Source organism: Suncus etruscus, chromosome 14 (genome assembly GCF_024139225.1).
Source record: "Suncus etruscus isolate mSunEtr1 chromosome 14, mSunEtr1.pri.cur, whole genome shotgun sequence".
Taxonomy (NCBI): Eukaryota; Metazoa; Chordata; class Mammalia; order Eulipotyphla; family Soricidae; genus Suncus; species Suncus etruscus.
In genome coordinates this window covers 46,557,817-46,575,116 of record NC_064861.1, presented here as the reverse complement: position 1 = coordinate 46,575,116, position 17,300 = coordinate 46,557,817, and the positions used below count along the sequence as shown (strand labels likewise).

General features: G+C 35.9%; 1 protein-coding gene across 1 annotated transcript in view; it reads left to right on the top strand.

Moving 5' to 3' along the window:
• The window catches only part of TOX3 (TOX high mobility group box family member 3), a 118,330-nt gene extending 102,561 nt beyond the window's left edge, over positions 1–15,769 (top strand). The window contains exons 4-7 of the mRNA XM_049786071.1: positions 1,622–1,891; positions 6,566–6,793; positions 9,345–9,425; positions 14,499–15,769. Coding sequence (XP_049642028.1) covers positions 1,622–1,891; positions 6,566–6,793; positions 9,345–9,425; positions 14,499–15,245 — 1,326 coding nt within the window. The 3' untranslated portion in view covers positions 15,246–15,769. The remainder of the gene's footprint in view (positions 1–1,621; positions 1,892–6,565; positions 6,794–9,344; positions 9,426–14,498) is intronic.
• Positions 15,770–17,300: the final 1,531 nt, after the last annotated feature.

The following is a 17,300-nucleotide window of genomic DNA, read 5'->3' as shown; positions in this document are numbered from 1 at the left end:
AACGTTTGAATCCCGGCATCCCGTATGGTCCCCTGAGCCTGCCAGGAGCAATTCTGAACATAGAGCCAGGAGTATCCCCTGAACACTGTGGGTGTGACCCAAAAACCAAAAAGAAAAATTGGAAAAGAGCTGGAAAGATAGTATTTGGGATATGTTTTTGTGTTGTATGTGGCCAGCCCTAGATCAATTCCAGCTTTGCATTTAGTGTCCCATACACTCCCAGGAGAATTCTTACTGAGTACAGAGCTAGGAATAAGCCCTGAGAACTTGTGAGTGTAACACAATATCCCCCCAAGTTTTCAAAGAATAAAACAGTATAGTTTCTAAAAGTTGTAGGGCAGAAGTGATGTAAGCAAGTAGTAGTTGAATTTCAAAAGAATATAGAAAAGAGAACAGAGCTCAAAGTAATTTTTAGAAGAAATGGCTAAGTGTGTACTAGATGCTATTCAAAATTAGGACATGTGAGCAGAGAAATGGTACAGGCAGTAAGATATTTAACTTGCCTACAGCTGACCCCAGTTCAATCCCCAGCACCACATGAATGATTCTTAGCAATATTTTCTTAACGTTAAGAGACCCATTGCTTTAATTAAATAATAATTTGATCATATACAGTTTTTTTCATAGAGAGCAGAACAAGTCTTATCTGAAAGACTCAAGAGGAACAGTAAGAATTCATAGGCTTATATATAAAATTAGATTCTAGGTCACTCTGAGTCAGAGAATTTGGTTTCAATAAAATCAAAGGCTTACGTACTTTAAATGAAAGTCTTAAAGTAAGTAATTTGAAAAAGAATATCTTCATTTTTGAATCCTTGAAAATAAAAAAAAATAAGTGACAATGGCTCTAACATCTCTCCATGACTTCCCAAAACAGAGAAGACTGTTTGAATTCATTGCAATAATTTACAGAGAAAGTTCACTTTGATGATCTTTACCTCTTCCTTTTACATATATTTTAAAAACCATTAGTACATTAAACCATGGTAAGTCAAACAAAAGAAAAGTCAGGTTTAAGATGAAAAAAATGATATCAATTCAAAAGACATGAAATGACTTCCAGATGCCTTTGACAATGTAATTCTGAATCAAAATGACCTTCTAGTTAACCGCAGAGGGTTTTACAGAAGGGTGCCCTGAAGCAAACAGATGTTTGCTGTGTGTGTGTTTTTTTTTAATTTTTAAATTATTTTAGCCCATCCTCTCTGTGTTGTATGTTTTCTAGAAGGGTCAACTAGAGAATAGATTCTCCCTGCTTACAGGACTAGGCCAAAGGGAATGGAACCAGAATTATGTGTGAGAGGATGGCAAATCATATTGTCCACTTGAAAAGGATGGAACATTTACTTGTGTTTGTGTTTGGTGTTTCTTTAGTTTGTTAGAGTACCCAATGACAGTTCTATGATGACATACACTGGATTTGATAATATGTGTTTTGATCTTGCAACTATTTGCCAGTAGACCTCAGTTAATAAATTCACAGAGCCCATCATTTTGGGACAGAGTAAACTATCAAAATTGCAACACGATCAGGCTGTGGAAGAAATTGCTAACAAAAAATATACTAATAGTGGAAAAACTAAGTGTCTCTTTCTCCCCCTTTGCTTTTCTTTTATGTCAGGATCAGAGTCACACGCAAGTTTCTCAGTACCGCCAGGATCCCTCCTTGATCATGAGGTCCATCGTCCATATGACTGACGCTGCTCGAACTGGGATAATGCCTCCTACCCAGCTAACAACCATCAACCAGTCTCAGCTCAGCACCCAATTGGGGTTGAATTTGGGAGGTGCCAGCCTGCCCCACACTTCTCCTTCCCCTCCAGCCAGCAAATCAGCCACTCCCTCCCCTTCCAGCTCAATCAATGAAGAGGATGCTGATGAGTCCAACAGAGTAAGTTAGCTGCTCAAATTAGTTTGCAACCTTCCAGAGGATTTGGAATTGGCTTTTTTTTTCATAGATTTGAAGTAGTGTTTAAGTCTACTGATGATTTATTTTTTTCTTCTTCACTCTTTTACCCATTGGTTCCTTGGGGGAAAGTATATTTAAATGGAAATCTTCATAGTTATAAATATTGAGTAGGAATTTTAACTAATGTTGCTTTCTCCAGTCTGCTTGTACCAAACCTTTTAGAAATTGAACTACTCTAGTTCTTTTTTAAAAATTTTATTGTATTGAAAAAATTGTGTTCAACAAATACCTTCATAGTAGAATTTGATTATGAGTTAGGGCCCTTCTCACCACTAGTGTCAACTTCCCTCCACCAATGGCCCCAGAGCGCATCCTATACCACCACCCTTTGCCCCCTGGCCTGCCAGTATAACAGGTCCCTTTAAGTTTAGATTGTTAAAATTAGGTCCCTTGATTTTATTATCATTGACTTTGGCTATTTATAAACTACTCTAGTTCTAACTAAATGTCTATGTGGGTAGTTTTCTCCAGCTACTTGGCTGAACTGTTACCAGTTTTGACAATCTTAGACCCTGGTTAATGTTTACCATGTAGAAAGTTATCATTTTCACATTTTTGCCATTGTTGTGGAAAGTGTATCTTATCTATATATGCATAGTTGGAAACAAAGACCTAATTTCAGTCTATGATTTTCTCCAACTGCCTAGAAAAGCATTCTGTTTGGTTAATGTTGGTTAGGTACATTTACTCCTTCTTTGTTCAGTCGCTATGTACGGAGCACCTACTCTGTGCTTGGCATGTTACTTGATTCTGGTGTTACAAATATTTTAAGAGAATTACTGCCTATGGGACTCCCCACTGGGGATAAATAGCAATGTTTAAAACTAGCTCCAGATGTGATTAGTGGTATAATTGATGTATCTGGTGTGCTGAGATTGTAATCGATTCTGCTTGTGAGAGTGATTTGAGGAAGACTTTATTGAGAAGGTGATATTTGAATTAGGTCTTAGAGGATACATAAAAGTTTGTGAGGCAGAAGAGAGAGGCCAGCATTCTGGTGAGGGAGTGGTGAAGAGTAATGTAAATACAGGTCCTTTTAGTGAATCATGACTATGGGACAATAAGGAAATGGCTGAAACATGGAAGACTTCTGGTAGATGGGCAGTGATTAATTCTTTGTATGGAGGAGTAGCATAAGCAGAATTTTGCTTTAGAAACATAGTGTGGCTACTTATGGAACACATTTACTAAGGAGGGGATCAGAGAAAAAGAAGCAGTTAGAAAAGATTTTTGCTAGAAAGTGTTTTCATTTTAGCAAAAAAAGAAATAGGCACATGGTACAAGATTAGTGATGCATTGAAAATAAGAGATTCTCATAATATTTGAGAATCAACAAAACTTGGAATCAAAAAATTCCAAATTCATTCTGATTTGTTGTAGGAAATAGTAAGTCGGATATAATTTTGAGAGTAGGTATGAACATCAGTGAATGAGGGGATCCACTCAGAGAGAAGTTAATCTGCACCCCCTTCCAGGGGAAAGATAAGATTTTGAAATGAAGGCTAGAACTCAGTTCATTGGAACTGCAGATGGTAATCTGGGGACCCTTGAAGGAATCATCAATTTTTTGGTATTTAAAGAGTAAGTTAAAGCCAGAACTTTTAACATACATTTTTGAGTTGTGAATAGAAGATGTGGCACAAGCTAGAAAAGATGAAGAAGGAAGAAAGGTTAGAGAACTTAACAGTGGTTTTAAGAAGGAGGCATTATTCTGGAAAACCATATTCACATCCTACTAGAACTTTTTCCTTAGTAGCTAGTTTTCACTAATACTCAGAAGGACTTCAAGAAGTGAAGTGAGAAGAAATAAGTTAAAAAATCTAGAGAAATATATATAAGAGTTTTCACACATTTCCAGTGAATTCTTTTCATTTCACACAGGTTTCCTCTGCACTTAATGCAGCAGTGTCCCCTCCCATTTGTTAGGAGATATGTTCCAACATCCCAAGTAGATATCTTACATGGATGATACTACTGAGTACTATATATTTGTATATAGTTTTCATTTTTCTCTACATACATTTCTATGATAAACTTTGTAATTAGACCATAGCAAATGATCATAATATAATAAATATTAAATGTATCATAATAAAATATATGTGAAATGTTATTTCTTGCTCTCAAAATAATCTTACTGCATATGAACTTTTTGGATTGCAATTGACCATCAGTGACCAAAAACATGGGAATAGAAAGTACAGATAAGGGAGGGAAGCTCTTTTATTTTTAAACCCCTGAACCAGTTAGGATTGTACTGCATAAAGAGAACCTTACAAAGGACATCTCTCTGCTCCATTTTGAGCATGGACTAGATTTTCCATAAAGACAAGGAATCCAATTTAACACTTTCCTGAGAAAGAAAGCTTGAAATTACAATTGATAATGTCTCTCTTGAGCAAAGCCTTGTTTTTTTCTAATTTCCTCAACTTTTTTAAGTCAATCACACAAAAGTTTCTCTAAGAGAAATAATTCTGGGAATTTATTTAAATGGAGTATTATTTCCATTTATACTTAAAAGTAATGATAAATATGGCAAGTCATGGCTATCAAAGGTTAGCTAGCTATCAAAGGTTGTCAACATTTGAATGTGGTTTTACAGAATAAAATTAAACTCTTATTTAGAAAAATCTACTCTATAGGTTTCTTTCATTTTGTCATTGATTAGAGTACTGTTGGTGCTAACAGTACCAAACGTTTTCCCAGGAAAAGAATATACTTGTTTGACTCAGAAAAATGTGTGTATATGGGTTTTTTGTTGTTGTTGTTGCCAAAGAAATATTTCTTCGTTGAAGGAAACTTGGCTCCAGTGGATTCTTAGATGGCATCTGACTCCCTTACAAGTTCAAATTTATTAACTAGAATTAAACAAGTCTCACATATGCTGAGAATTTTGCAAAGAACACAATTATAATGTCTATGGCATTATTGAATTAGTAGTTGAAAAATGAATTAATAGTGTTAGGAAGATAGGCTTTTGTACAAGAGGGGGCATGACACTTAACACCACTAACAGTTTACAAGGATGTAAAACTTCTTGTGTTAAGTAGAGGTGTTTTTTTCACTCAAATAGATGGAACATTAGGCCCACATAGAAATAGGCTAATGTTTTCTTAATAAAGGGACGATTCAGAGTTTTCAAAGACAAGTTACTTAGCAGTTTCCTCCCCAGAATCCTAGTAATTGGATTAAGTTCCAAATCACCCTGAATCTGAAAGTAATGATACTCTTGGAAAACTTGAATTAGGATTTAAGACTAAAAGCCATTAAAAGACAATCTGTTAGTAACTCAAATCAATCTCTCTTGATCTTTTCCAAGATTGACTTTTAAGGCAAATTTTGTCAAACACTTCAATGTTCTTGATGAAGCTAACCACAAAATTATGTTCAACATCGTCATCTTGTAGTCTAATCAGATAAAGCTGATAATTCACTTCCTTTCTTTCTCTTAAAAATATGTAAGTGGATCATTAAAATCTGATGACAGTATAAGCTAAATGTCTATCTTTGTGGTATGAAAGTTTGGTGAGTTATACCCTTTCATTTCCATGGTTTTGATCTCAGAATTGATATTTGTAACTATTCTCTAGAAAATTCTTTAAGGCAATAATAACATATTATAACTATCATCTATTAGATTTTTCATGTTGCTTTTTATGAGTTTTAATTTTATGAAATCTTATCAATTTCTTTTCTATCCGCTTAAAGGAAGAGTGACATGTTCACATTTCTTATTATAATTTCTTTAAAAATGTATTACTTTTTAGGCACAGAGGGGACCACTTATTTTGGCAGTCCTGGGAGTGAGGGAGGAGGATATAGGAGTAGGACAGGAACAGAGGTGGAAGAAGGACAATTAGGTGATGGTAATTCCCCTGATTTTATGTTAATATATACCTAAAATATTATTGTCAATAATATGTAGGCCACTATGATTAAAATAAAAATTATATTAAATAAAAGAAAAAATGTATTACTTTTGAGAAAATAAAGGTGACCTTATCTTTATTGGGTAAAGTTAGATATGGCAGTTAATTTCCCTTTGAGTTTCCAGAGACATTAACAAAGTAACATCATGGTATAAAATGAAATATTAGCCTCAAAAAATCAATTCATATATGACATGTAACTATAACAAAGGACCTTATTGAAGATATCTGAATATGATCCACATCCTGATTATTTAGTGGATTTACTTCTAAAATCTATGGAAATGTAAATTATTTTTCTTTTGTGCTTACATACATTCTGTCTTTCTCTCTCTCTCTCTCTCTCTCTCTCTCTCTCACACACACACACACACACACACACACACACTCTACTGGTAGAGTTTCTGTTTTCCATTACTCATAATTGCTATATAGAACATATGTTGTGAATTTTTGGAACATACTCCTGGATCTCATTAATGTTCTAAATGCAAATCTCTGTTGTCCGGTGAACTTGAAGGAAATTCAACCCTCCCCCGTTTTTTTGCTGGTGATTCATCTGCTGATGATGCTAACAAAATCTTATAAGAACAATTGGATCTGAGTAAATCTCGCTACAGTCTCCAAAAGTACATTCGAGGCAGTGAATTTTCTTCCTGCTTTGCAGGCCATTGGAGAGAAAAGAGCTGCTCCAGATTCTGGAAAGAAGCCCAAGACTCCAAAGAAAAAGAAAAAGAAAGATCCCAATGAGCCCCAGAAGCCAGTGTCAGCATATGCCCTGTTTTTCAGAGACACACAGGCTGCAATTAAAGGTCAAAACCCTAATGCAACCTTTGGAGAGGTCTCAAAAATCGTAGCATCTATGTGGGACAGCCTTGGAGAAGAACAAAAGCAGGTAAGGAAAAGATCCACAAAGCCATGTATTGGAGTTACTAGAATATTCCTTAGTCCTTTTCTGATGGAATGTATTTATTTAATGGGATTGTTTCTCATGAAAACCTTTCTAAGCTCTAGAATTTAAAACATAAATAACATAAGCATATAAATCCTTGTATGATTGACTCTGCAGTTTACAGAATTCTCAGTCCCATAGAATGTATGCAGAACCCATTCAGGTATAAATTGGAGGATGCAGTAGTATCATGCAAATATCAACTTTATTTTTAAAAATATGGAACCTCCTTAACCCCCTTGTTCAAATAGGCACTACATAGGGATTAGGTCCAACTCACTTGCCCTTTTTTTTAATCACCTTTACAAACTCTTGTGATATCCTAGTGGGGTCTAATACTTTGAAGCTGCCTCTACATATCTCATGTGCCTATTATCAATAGGCAGTTGAAATTATAATCCAAGTTCATGTGATATTTTGGACATGCAAGAGGTATTGAAGCATTAGCTATATTGGTAGGAAACACTTCCTTAAGGCCAGTCTCTTGCTTTTCCCGTGCAATTTCCCCTTGCAGATGGAGAGAGTATTAATTTTCTTGCAGGTCACCCTCCACACACACACACACACACACACACACACACACACACACACACACAAACACAATTATACACATACTTTTCTCCTTATTCCTAGTAGCAGCTACAATGAGCATTAGATACTAATATGAGATAACTTGACTTTCTTGAGAATTGACTACTATTCACAGTAAAATAGAATATTTGTTTCAGAAATGAAGAATAATAGCCCTTCATTTTTCTTTCTTTTCCTTGTTGGGGAAAAAAAGGGGGGGGTAGTTTTCAGGCCACATGAGGAAGAACATATGGAGTGCTGGGATCAAACTTGAGTCAGCTATGCACAAGGCAAATACTACCCTCTGTTTTCAGTCCCAAGCCTTTCTTTTACCTTTACAAATCATGAATTCATTACACTAGCTGGTTAGCTATGTGATCTTGAATTGTCAGATTTGTATCTTTCTAGTGAATTTACTGCTCTCTATGGCAGATTCCATTTTCTTTTTTTTTCTTCAAAATTTTCTTTTTTTTTTTAATTTAAACAACTTTATTACATACATGATTATGTTTGGGTTTCAGTCATGTAAAGAACACCACCCATCACCAGTGCAACATTCCCATCACCAATGTCCCAAATCTCCCTCCTCCTCACCCAACCCCCCGCCTGTACTCTAGACAGTCTTTATTTCCCTCGTACATTCTCATTATTAGGACAGTTCAAAACGTAGTTATTTCTCTAACTAAACTCATCCCTGTTGGTGGTGAGCTTCATGTGGTGAGCTGTAACTTCCAGCTATTTTCTCTTTTGTGTCTGAAAGTTATTATTGCAAGAATGTCTTTCATTTTTCTTAAAACCCATAGATGAGTGAGACCATTCTGCATCTTTCTCTCTCCCTCTGACTTATTTCACTCAGCATAATAGATTCCATGTACATCCATGTATAGGAAAATTTCACGACTTCATCTCTCCTGACAGCTGCATAATATTCCATTGTGTATATGTACCACAGTTTCTTTAGCCATTCATCTGTTGAAGGGGTATCTTGGCTGTTTCCAGAGTCTTGCTACAGTAAAAAGTGCTGCAATCAATATAGGTGTAAGGAAGGGATTTTTGTATTGTATTTTTGTGTTCCTAGGGTATATTCCTAGGAGTGGTATAGCTGGGTCGTATGGGAGCTTGATTTCCAGTTTTTGGAGGAATCTTCATATTGCTTTCCATAAAGGTTGATCTAGACGGCATTCCCACCAGAATCCATTTTCTATCCCAGAATGTAGTCCTATGAGAATGGCAAATGCTATATCTAATTTTTAAACTCTGGGGAGTAAGATAGTTAGGCTTTGATTTAACAATCATATCCTAAGACCGAATTAAGAAAAGAAGCATAAATATTTTTAAAATATGTTATTGTTGTACCTCATTAGTCTTACTAATGGAAATCTCGAATCTTTTATTATTTCTGAATTTTTTATTTCTTCCAAGTGATATCCAGGGTTGAAAAGCCTCCATTGTTTTTCTTCTGTCCTCATACACTATCCTTTTGTTGATTTTCTAAACCTGGGACTTGTTACAGTTTAGAAAAGTGTGTGAAGGGGAAAAAAAAAAGACATTGATGGAGAAACTCGTTACTTTCTATAATTTAAACTATTTGCAGCAAATTTTCCTCCTCTTGCTACCTTATTTACTGCCTTCACATGAGACTTTCGGCATTTTCTCTCAAGGAATTTAAGCTGCACCTTGAAATCTTTTTCTGATTTAAAATAGTAAACGTCGAAATTGTACTCTGGCGAAGGTGAGAAGACTTGCTTTTGTTTCAGCATCACTTTTGTTTCAACAAACACATGTTTGTGCTTGTGTTTACATTTAGAAAGCAGAACCACACAGACCAGTTTTGCTGGTGATGTGTGTGAACTCATTTATGTAGCAGTTACTTCGTGGCTAAAATTATGTATGCAGAAATGCTAATTGTGTGGTCCTTTACTAGGTATACAAAAGGAAAACAGAAGCTGCCAAAAAAGAATACCTGAAGGCCCTGGCTGCTTACAGGGCCAGCTTGGTCTCTAAGGTAAGCCAGCAACAGAAAGATTTACTATGTCCAAGACAGCCCTTGGGTATTGGAGATAAAAAATATACCTCTCTTTCAACTTTCAAAAGTAAAAGTAACTTGAGTAGCTAAAAAAAGAAATTGTTTCTGTTAGATTAGCCTGATGAGGATATAAAAAAAAGGGGGGGGGGAATTTAAACTGCTAAATCAAAATAATTTCCAGAAGATTCACTGACATCCATTTTTGTGCTAAAGTTATTTAATTTATTTAGACAAATACTGAACAGCCTCCTCTTCTGTCCTTTTTGTCAGTGACGGAGATCTGTTTGAATGGTAAGTGTTTCTCAGGCAGTTGTGGACAGGAGATCTTTGATTCTGTAATTGTTACATTAGTGTAATAGAGTATTTTGCATTTTTGACCAAACTGTTCCGTATCATCTAAAAAAGGTAAAAGTCATGATTATTTAAAATGAAATTATGCTTTAAGTACTTTAAGCAAAACACATGTATATGTATTATACATTGAGCATGCCCTGAGCCATTGATGTATTTTAAACTGCACCACCAGCCCAAACTACATTCCATTCTAGATTAGTATGACCTTGATCCAAAGGGAGTGTGAGCTATACATTACATAATTTTAGCATTTAGGGCACTTTGTTTTTAGTTCTCCTAGAATTTGAAGAGGCTTTGGGGAGAATCATTTGAATTAATGTTTTGCTCTTGATGTATTCCTCTGGCAAATTGAGATCCCAACTTAAAATCATTGTGGCTTCAGCATAGGGGAAACAATTTCAGCAAGGTATTTTAAAAGGATTTTTTTTCTCTGCCTCACCTCAGTTGGTTTTTACTTTGTATTAAGTTTTAGGCCTTGTAGTTTCTCCAGCCCAGTTCATAAAAATCTCTCTTGTCTTCTTCGATAGTTTTTAGGACACACCCCTACTTTATTAGAAAGAGGAGATATCCATTAGGTCATTAGCAAAATCTCTTTTTGAGACTTTGAAGAGGCCTTGAAAGATGTTCCAGTACTAGACTTAGATTTGCATACTGACAGAAAATAGCTAAATTCATGGATTACTGATGTCAAGATTGTAAACATAGTTGAAGACTAATTAGGAGTGAGATGAGTTGGAGTAACAATGTGCATATACTTCTTAGATAGATCCTTTACTTATTCATTTACTCAGAAGGAGATATAGGTGATTTCTGTGCATTAGAGCATGAATAATTTATCATACATGGATTTAAGCCAAAGGCCTAATACTCAAAAGAAACTCAAAAGGTATTTAGATAATAGCAGCCATGATTGGATTTATCAGTTTGGTAATGGAATTAGAAGGGATGACTTAAAAAGTTCTTCTTTGAAGACTGGAATCAAAATTTAGGAAAATACCTAATGGACATTGGTGTGTCTCCAAAACTGGTTCTGTTTATCATGGACAGTATTAAATTGTATCAAAATTTAAAAGAATAAGTAAAAATTATTTCTGATGAAATTTTAAAGGGATGAAACTTTAAAAGTACATATTTTGAAGGAATAAATTTGTAAGTAAGTTTTGGGGTTTTGTTGCATTTTTATTTCATGAAGTAAGTAGAATTTAAGAACATCCTAAATTTATATTCAGAGATCTGACAGGCAACTAAAATAGTCCTTGAGATATAAATTTCACCTGAACTTTAAAGTGTGAAATAGCTGCTAATATGATGCTCTCACAGGAAGCAGCATCTAATTGTAGTGAGATGATTAGAACACATCTGAAGAATTGGTTCTGTTTTGTATATGAAAATTTACAAAGAAATGGCGACTAGTGGAAGATCTCTCTAGAAAGATCTTCTCAACCTCTTTCTGACTGATCTCCCCTTCTAACCATTTTTTTTACCATGCTCCCTATTCAACTACCAGTGGCTCCACAAATCTCATAATGCGACCCTCCATTTATATTTTCATTTTTGATCCCCACCCACCCCCTGTTATATCCTGGAATCCATGGAGTTCCATATGGACCTCAGTTGAAAAAAATATCTCTAGAGAGTTGCCCATGTGATGATGAGAATGAAACCCAAATCTTTTTCAAATAATAGAAAGAATTAAATATTAGCCCTCGAAATCATAAGCATCATATAAGGGAAGTTCACATTTAATGTATCTTAAATAAAATTCATTCACAGAGTGAGACTACAGGAAGCAAGATTTATTTTTAATTTTTTAAATTATAGTTGTTTTATTTTTATTTATATAACTTTATATTTAAAATTTGACTCAATTTAATTATATAAATGGGGAAAACTTTTGACAAAATCAAATTAAATCAATTAAATTTTAACTTTCTTAATAGACATCAGCTTTTGGGTTTGGAACTTTTTTTTTTAACCAACTTTATTACATAGAAGCAAGATTTTAGCTTCAGCCTTAAAAATAGTAAAGTGCATTACATATTGCATTTCAATTATGCCTCTACTTTCAGAGACTGGAACTCCCTTTCTTTAGATGTGATATTAGGGGACAATGAGAAAGCACAAAGGTCTGGAGTACATATTCTGAATGTGAGAGGCTCAGGTTCAATTTTCAGGGCTGTATTGTTTTCTGAGTATTCTTAAGAATGACTCTCAAGCTGTGTATGGCCCAAACAGCAACAGAAAATAAAAATAAAAATGTGACTTTACTTTCACTTTAATCAATAGGAGAATAAAATTAAACCAAGGGATATAAATAAGACTAGTAAATTCAATCCCTAAAATAATCTGCCCATCTCCATTGACAGCGAGGTTGAGAAATTAAAGGCACAATGGGGTGATTGCACAAATAAGTGCAGATTAGACTTTGCTTGTAGATTCTTAAGGTGATTGTATGTATTTGTTTGTAAAGCTGATGTATTCTACTTTAAGGGCAATTTAGGTTTTTCCTCCATTGATAATCATGAATTTTTGTAGGCTACTTTTTTTGCTCAGGACTTTAGAACATGACCCTCCAGTACACTGTAGTCCCACTACATTATTGAAACTGGATTGCTGCTCACTGAGGGATAGAGCTTTACAAGAATATTATGTGTGCGAATAGAAGCCATTTGGTATGGCTTTTCAAGCATGGAGTAATATTTTATATAAAGCCATTTCTCGGTTACCTACTAAAATCAGGTTTTCTAAATCATAGTAATAAAAATATAGGAGGGGGCCGGAGAGATAGCATGGAGGTAGGGTTTTTGCCTTGCATGCAGAAGAATGGTGGTTCAAATCCCAGCATCCCATATGGTCCCCTGAGCCTGCCAGGAGTGATTTCTGAGCAGAGTAATTTCTAAGTGATTTCTCAGTAGATTTCTCAGAGTGATTTCTGAGTAGAGCCAGGAGTAATCCCTGAGCACTGCCGGGTGTGACCCAAAAACCAAAAATAAATAAATAAATAAAATATAGGAATATCATTCAAAAATCATTAAAGGTAGTGGCTACCAGTATTATCCAAAATTTGTTCTATGCAAACACTTTTAATTTTTTGAAGAGAAAAAAGTACTCTTATTTACGAAGATGATCACAATCGCTTTTGCCTACGTAACATAATTTATGTTTGTGCAGGCAATTGTATTTTCTTAACACCAAGTGCAAATTGGGAGTTTTGTCTATAGTAAGACCCAGATTGTTTGTTAATTTCATGTCAGGTTGTTGCCAGCAAGAGTAGTGAATATTCTCTCTTTACCTCTGATATACCTTTTATAAATTATGAAAATTTTTGAAGAACTTTTTCTAGAGTCAAAGAGTATGTCAACTTAGCATCCTGAAGGATATACTATGTTATTTATTTATTTATTTTTATATTTAGGGGAGTACTATAAATAATTATGCAGTTACGGAGCTTTTAAGTTTTCTAGGAGCAGTGATTTTCTAGTAGTATAAATTGTTCATTTTTTTCTTAAATAATAGTTTTTCCAGGGTCCAGAGTGATAGCACAGCATATAGGGTGTCTTTTTTTTTTTTTGCAGTGACCAACCCAGGTTTGATCCCTGGCATCCTATATGGTCCCCCGAGCCTGCCAGGAGTGATTTCTGCGTGCAGAAACAGTAGTACTGTGTCCCCAAAACCAAAAATAAATAAATAAAAATAAAATAGTGCTATTTCCAGTAAGTCAGACACTGTTTTGAATACTTAACTTATAGGACTTAAATTTAATTCTCATAACCCCTGCCTAAGTTAGATATCCATTTTCTATATAAAAAAAAAAGAAACCAGGGGCTGAAACGGTGGCCTAAGCAGTAAGGCATTTGCCTTGCACATGCTAACCTAGGACATTGTCCTAGGTTGATCCTCTGTTGTCCCATATGGTCCCCCAAGCCAGGCGTGATTTCTGAGCACATAGCAAGGAGTAACCCCTGGGCGTCACCAGGTGTGCCCACCCCCCAAAAAAAAGAAAAGAAATAGAAAGAAAAAAAAAGTAATGAAAAGAAAAGAAACCAAAGAAGAATTTGTGTGAGTTCCCTTGTCCAGAGTTGGCAAGTTCTTAAGTAACAGAGCTACATTAGAACTCAAGCTTCTCATCTCCGTCTTTTAATAGATGATTCTTGTTGGTCAGGTTAATTCAGATTTAAATGCTGAATAATTGTTCTTGAATGTGTGTATCATTTCTCTTTTGCTACATCTGTGTTGTGTAACACAGTCACAAAGTCCAGTGATCTGAGAAGATAAGCATCACTGAGGACTAGTTAGCTGGCCAACTCCAGATCCAGGTTGGCCTCAGAGACTGCAGCCAGGGTGTGCTCATTCACAGATTTGGCAGTTACCTGACTCTTGTGCATCACACATTCATAGTCAGGCCTGTAACAGTGGCAGGGTTGGAGAGAGAGTGGAAGCACTGCTTCTTGAAGCTTCATTTTAACTTCACTACATTGATTATACCAAAGACACCAAGCTGTCACTCAATTCAGGGGAGGGGACTTTTGGTTCCACCTCTGAAAGGAGCTAAAATAGCCCCATGACAATTGGCTATAATTGGGTATAAGGAAGCATGAAGAATGGTGGTCTTTAGAAAAATCAACCCTTTAAAATATTTAGATATTTTTAAATATTTGTGTATTTTAATATTTTGGACATTATTCTTCCAAAATGCAGGCTGCCGCTGAATCAGCAGAAGCCCAAACCATCCGTTCTGTTCAGCAGACCCTCGCGTCCACCAATCTGACATCCTCCCTTCTTCTCAATCCTCCACTGTCTCAACATGGAACAGTATCAGCCTCTCCTCAGACTCTCCAACAATCGCTCCCTAGGTCAATCGCTCCCAAACCTTTAACCATGAGACTCCCTATGAACCAGATCGTCACTTCAGTCACCATCGCAGCCAACATGCCATCGAACATTGGGGCTCCACTGATGAGCTCCATGGGCACGACCATGGTTGGTTCAACATCCTCCACCCAAGTGAGTCCTTCCGTGCAAACGCAGCAGCATCAGATGCAGTTGCAGCAGCAGCAACAGCAACAGCAGCAGCAGATGCAGCAGCAGATGCAGCAGCAGCAACTCCAGCAGCACCAAATGCATCAGCAAATTCAGCAACAGATGCAGCAGCAGCATTTCCAGCATCACATGCAACAGCACCTGCAGCAGCAGCAGCAGCTGCAGCAGCAGATCAACCAACAGCAGCTGCAGCAGCAACTGCAGCAGCATCTCCAGCTGCAGCAGCTGCAACAACACATGCAACATCAGTCTCAGCCTTCTCCTCGGCAGCACTCCCCTGTCACCTCTCAAATTACGTCCCCTCTCCCTGCCATTGGGAGCCCCCAGCCAGCCTCGCAGCAGCACCAGTCACAAATACAGTCTCAGACACAGACTCAAGTATTATCACAGGTCAGTATTTTCTGAAGACATATATGGCAGATGGAGCTGCATGTCTGGAGGAGATTGGCAGAGAAGGGGTAAACCTTTTGTGGCTGAACCGGTGTAAGTTGTGTTGGTTATGCAGAAATGTGTAACAGATCACGTGGTCCTCGCAAAGTGTCTATTAGATAGGCAATAAGAACTACAGTGTAGCTGAGTATCATCTTTTAGCTGACTATAAATCACTTTGTTTTTAAACAAGAAAGCTGTGCTCTTGTATATGATGCCTTTTTTATTTATTCAGGCTATACCTACGATATGTGAATCGAACCATATAATGAATCCTGGGACATACTGATGACTAGAAACTGGCCTCTCTGAGTCATAGAAAATGGCTTTATTTCTTCAGAAGTGAATAAACCACACTTCAAGGCTATCTGAACTTCCGAAGTCCTAAAAATAAAAAGCACAGTTGTAACTACCTGAAATAATGAAGATCCGGTTTCATACAAACATTTGTATGATGTGAATAGTTGATGGCATTTTTTGTCATGAAAAAAATAATGTAAATCACAGACTTTTGCCAAAGCTCTTATTTTTTTCCTAAATCTCTCCAGAAAAAAATGCAAGTGATTAGATTCAATTATTGACTCATTTCCACTTTTTACCCATGACTTCTCCAACTCGAACCACAGTATATGTTGTAACAATATATATGACCACTGTTAGCCCATTATATTCATTCCAATTAGAAGAAAAGAATGTGAATATTATATTGTGTTTTGAGTGACAAGTTTCGAAAAATAAAACACTGTATTTTTCAAAGGGAAATGCACTTAAATGAAAACAGTTATTACGAAAGTTAAGATTTAAAAAAACAAGAGTTTTTATTATGATGTAATACTCGTAGAATATTTAAAAGGCGCACCACATCTGAATAATCAATGTAAATATTTTCTTTCCAAGTGTAAGTTTTCATATCATGTGTTGTAAAGTTTTCATAAACGAGGCTTTAACGTAAACACTGGTGACACGAACCATTCATTGCTACGTTGCTTATTGTGTTTTTATGCTGTTTTATACTTTTTTATGAGTTACGATAGCAGCAATTAAGTTGTTTGTATTTTGCTTAACTAAAACAAAAATGCTTTTATCTTGCTATAGAATAAACACATTTCAGTAAAAACTGTGGACTGTATTTTGATGCAACAACAAGGAAACTGTTCACTTTTCAAATAAAAGGATATGTCAAATTTCACTCCTTGTTCCTTGAATACATATCAGGTGGCAGAACTGTGCCATCGGCCATATTTTATTTGAACCCTAGTGTTATCTTCTTGCTCTTTCTTCTACTGGACATACTCTAGTCTTAGTTAGGAATTTGCATCGCCTGGGCCCAAATTAGAACTATTAAGCAAACCCCCAGAAATATTACTTTTGTAATCATCTTAATGCAAGTGTCAAGGTAAGACCAGAGAGGAACGCAATCACTTTGTGTTGGGGACTAAAACTGACTGGGAATATGATGTTATTACTATTAAGATGGAGGGTGAGTGCTAATTCTTAGGCCAATATAATCATTGCAATGCCCACTTCTTCCCCTTTTCCTTGCTCTGTCGTGTCACCTCTTTGTGAACAGTGTGGCCACAATCCCCAGTTGTCTTGCATGATTAATTACAGCATCTGTCCTGTCAGAAGCTATAATGAAGAGGTCTTGATAAAAATTGCAAATTACCACTGGCAACAGTCTTAAACTGCTTATGATAAAATGAAAATTAAAAACAGCAAGTGTCAACCCTGAGCAGAATCCTAATCTGGGAAAAATGAGGGTGTGAATTGCAGTGACCATCGCTAGTGTGTACAATATATTCATATAGATTGAAATATGGATTCCTCAAAGTTGTTGTTGTATTTTAAAGAATATTTACTGTATGTTGTGGGCTATAAATAATGAATTCACTTTTCAATATTTCATAATCCTCTCATACTCTGTATTATGTACAAATATTGAACAGCAAGAGATTCTAATTATAAATTTATAGATTTCTTGCTGTAGAAAAATTTATGTCTAAATTGAAGCTTTTTAAATGCTGTATTAGC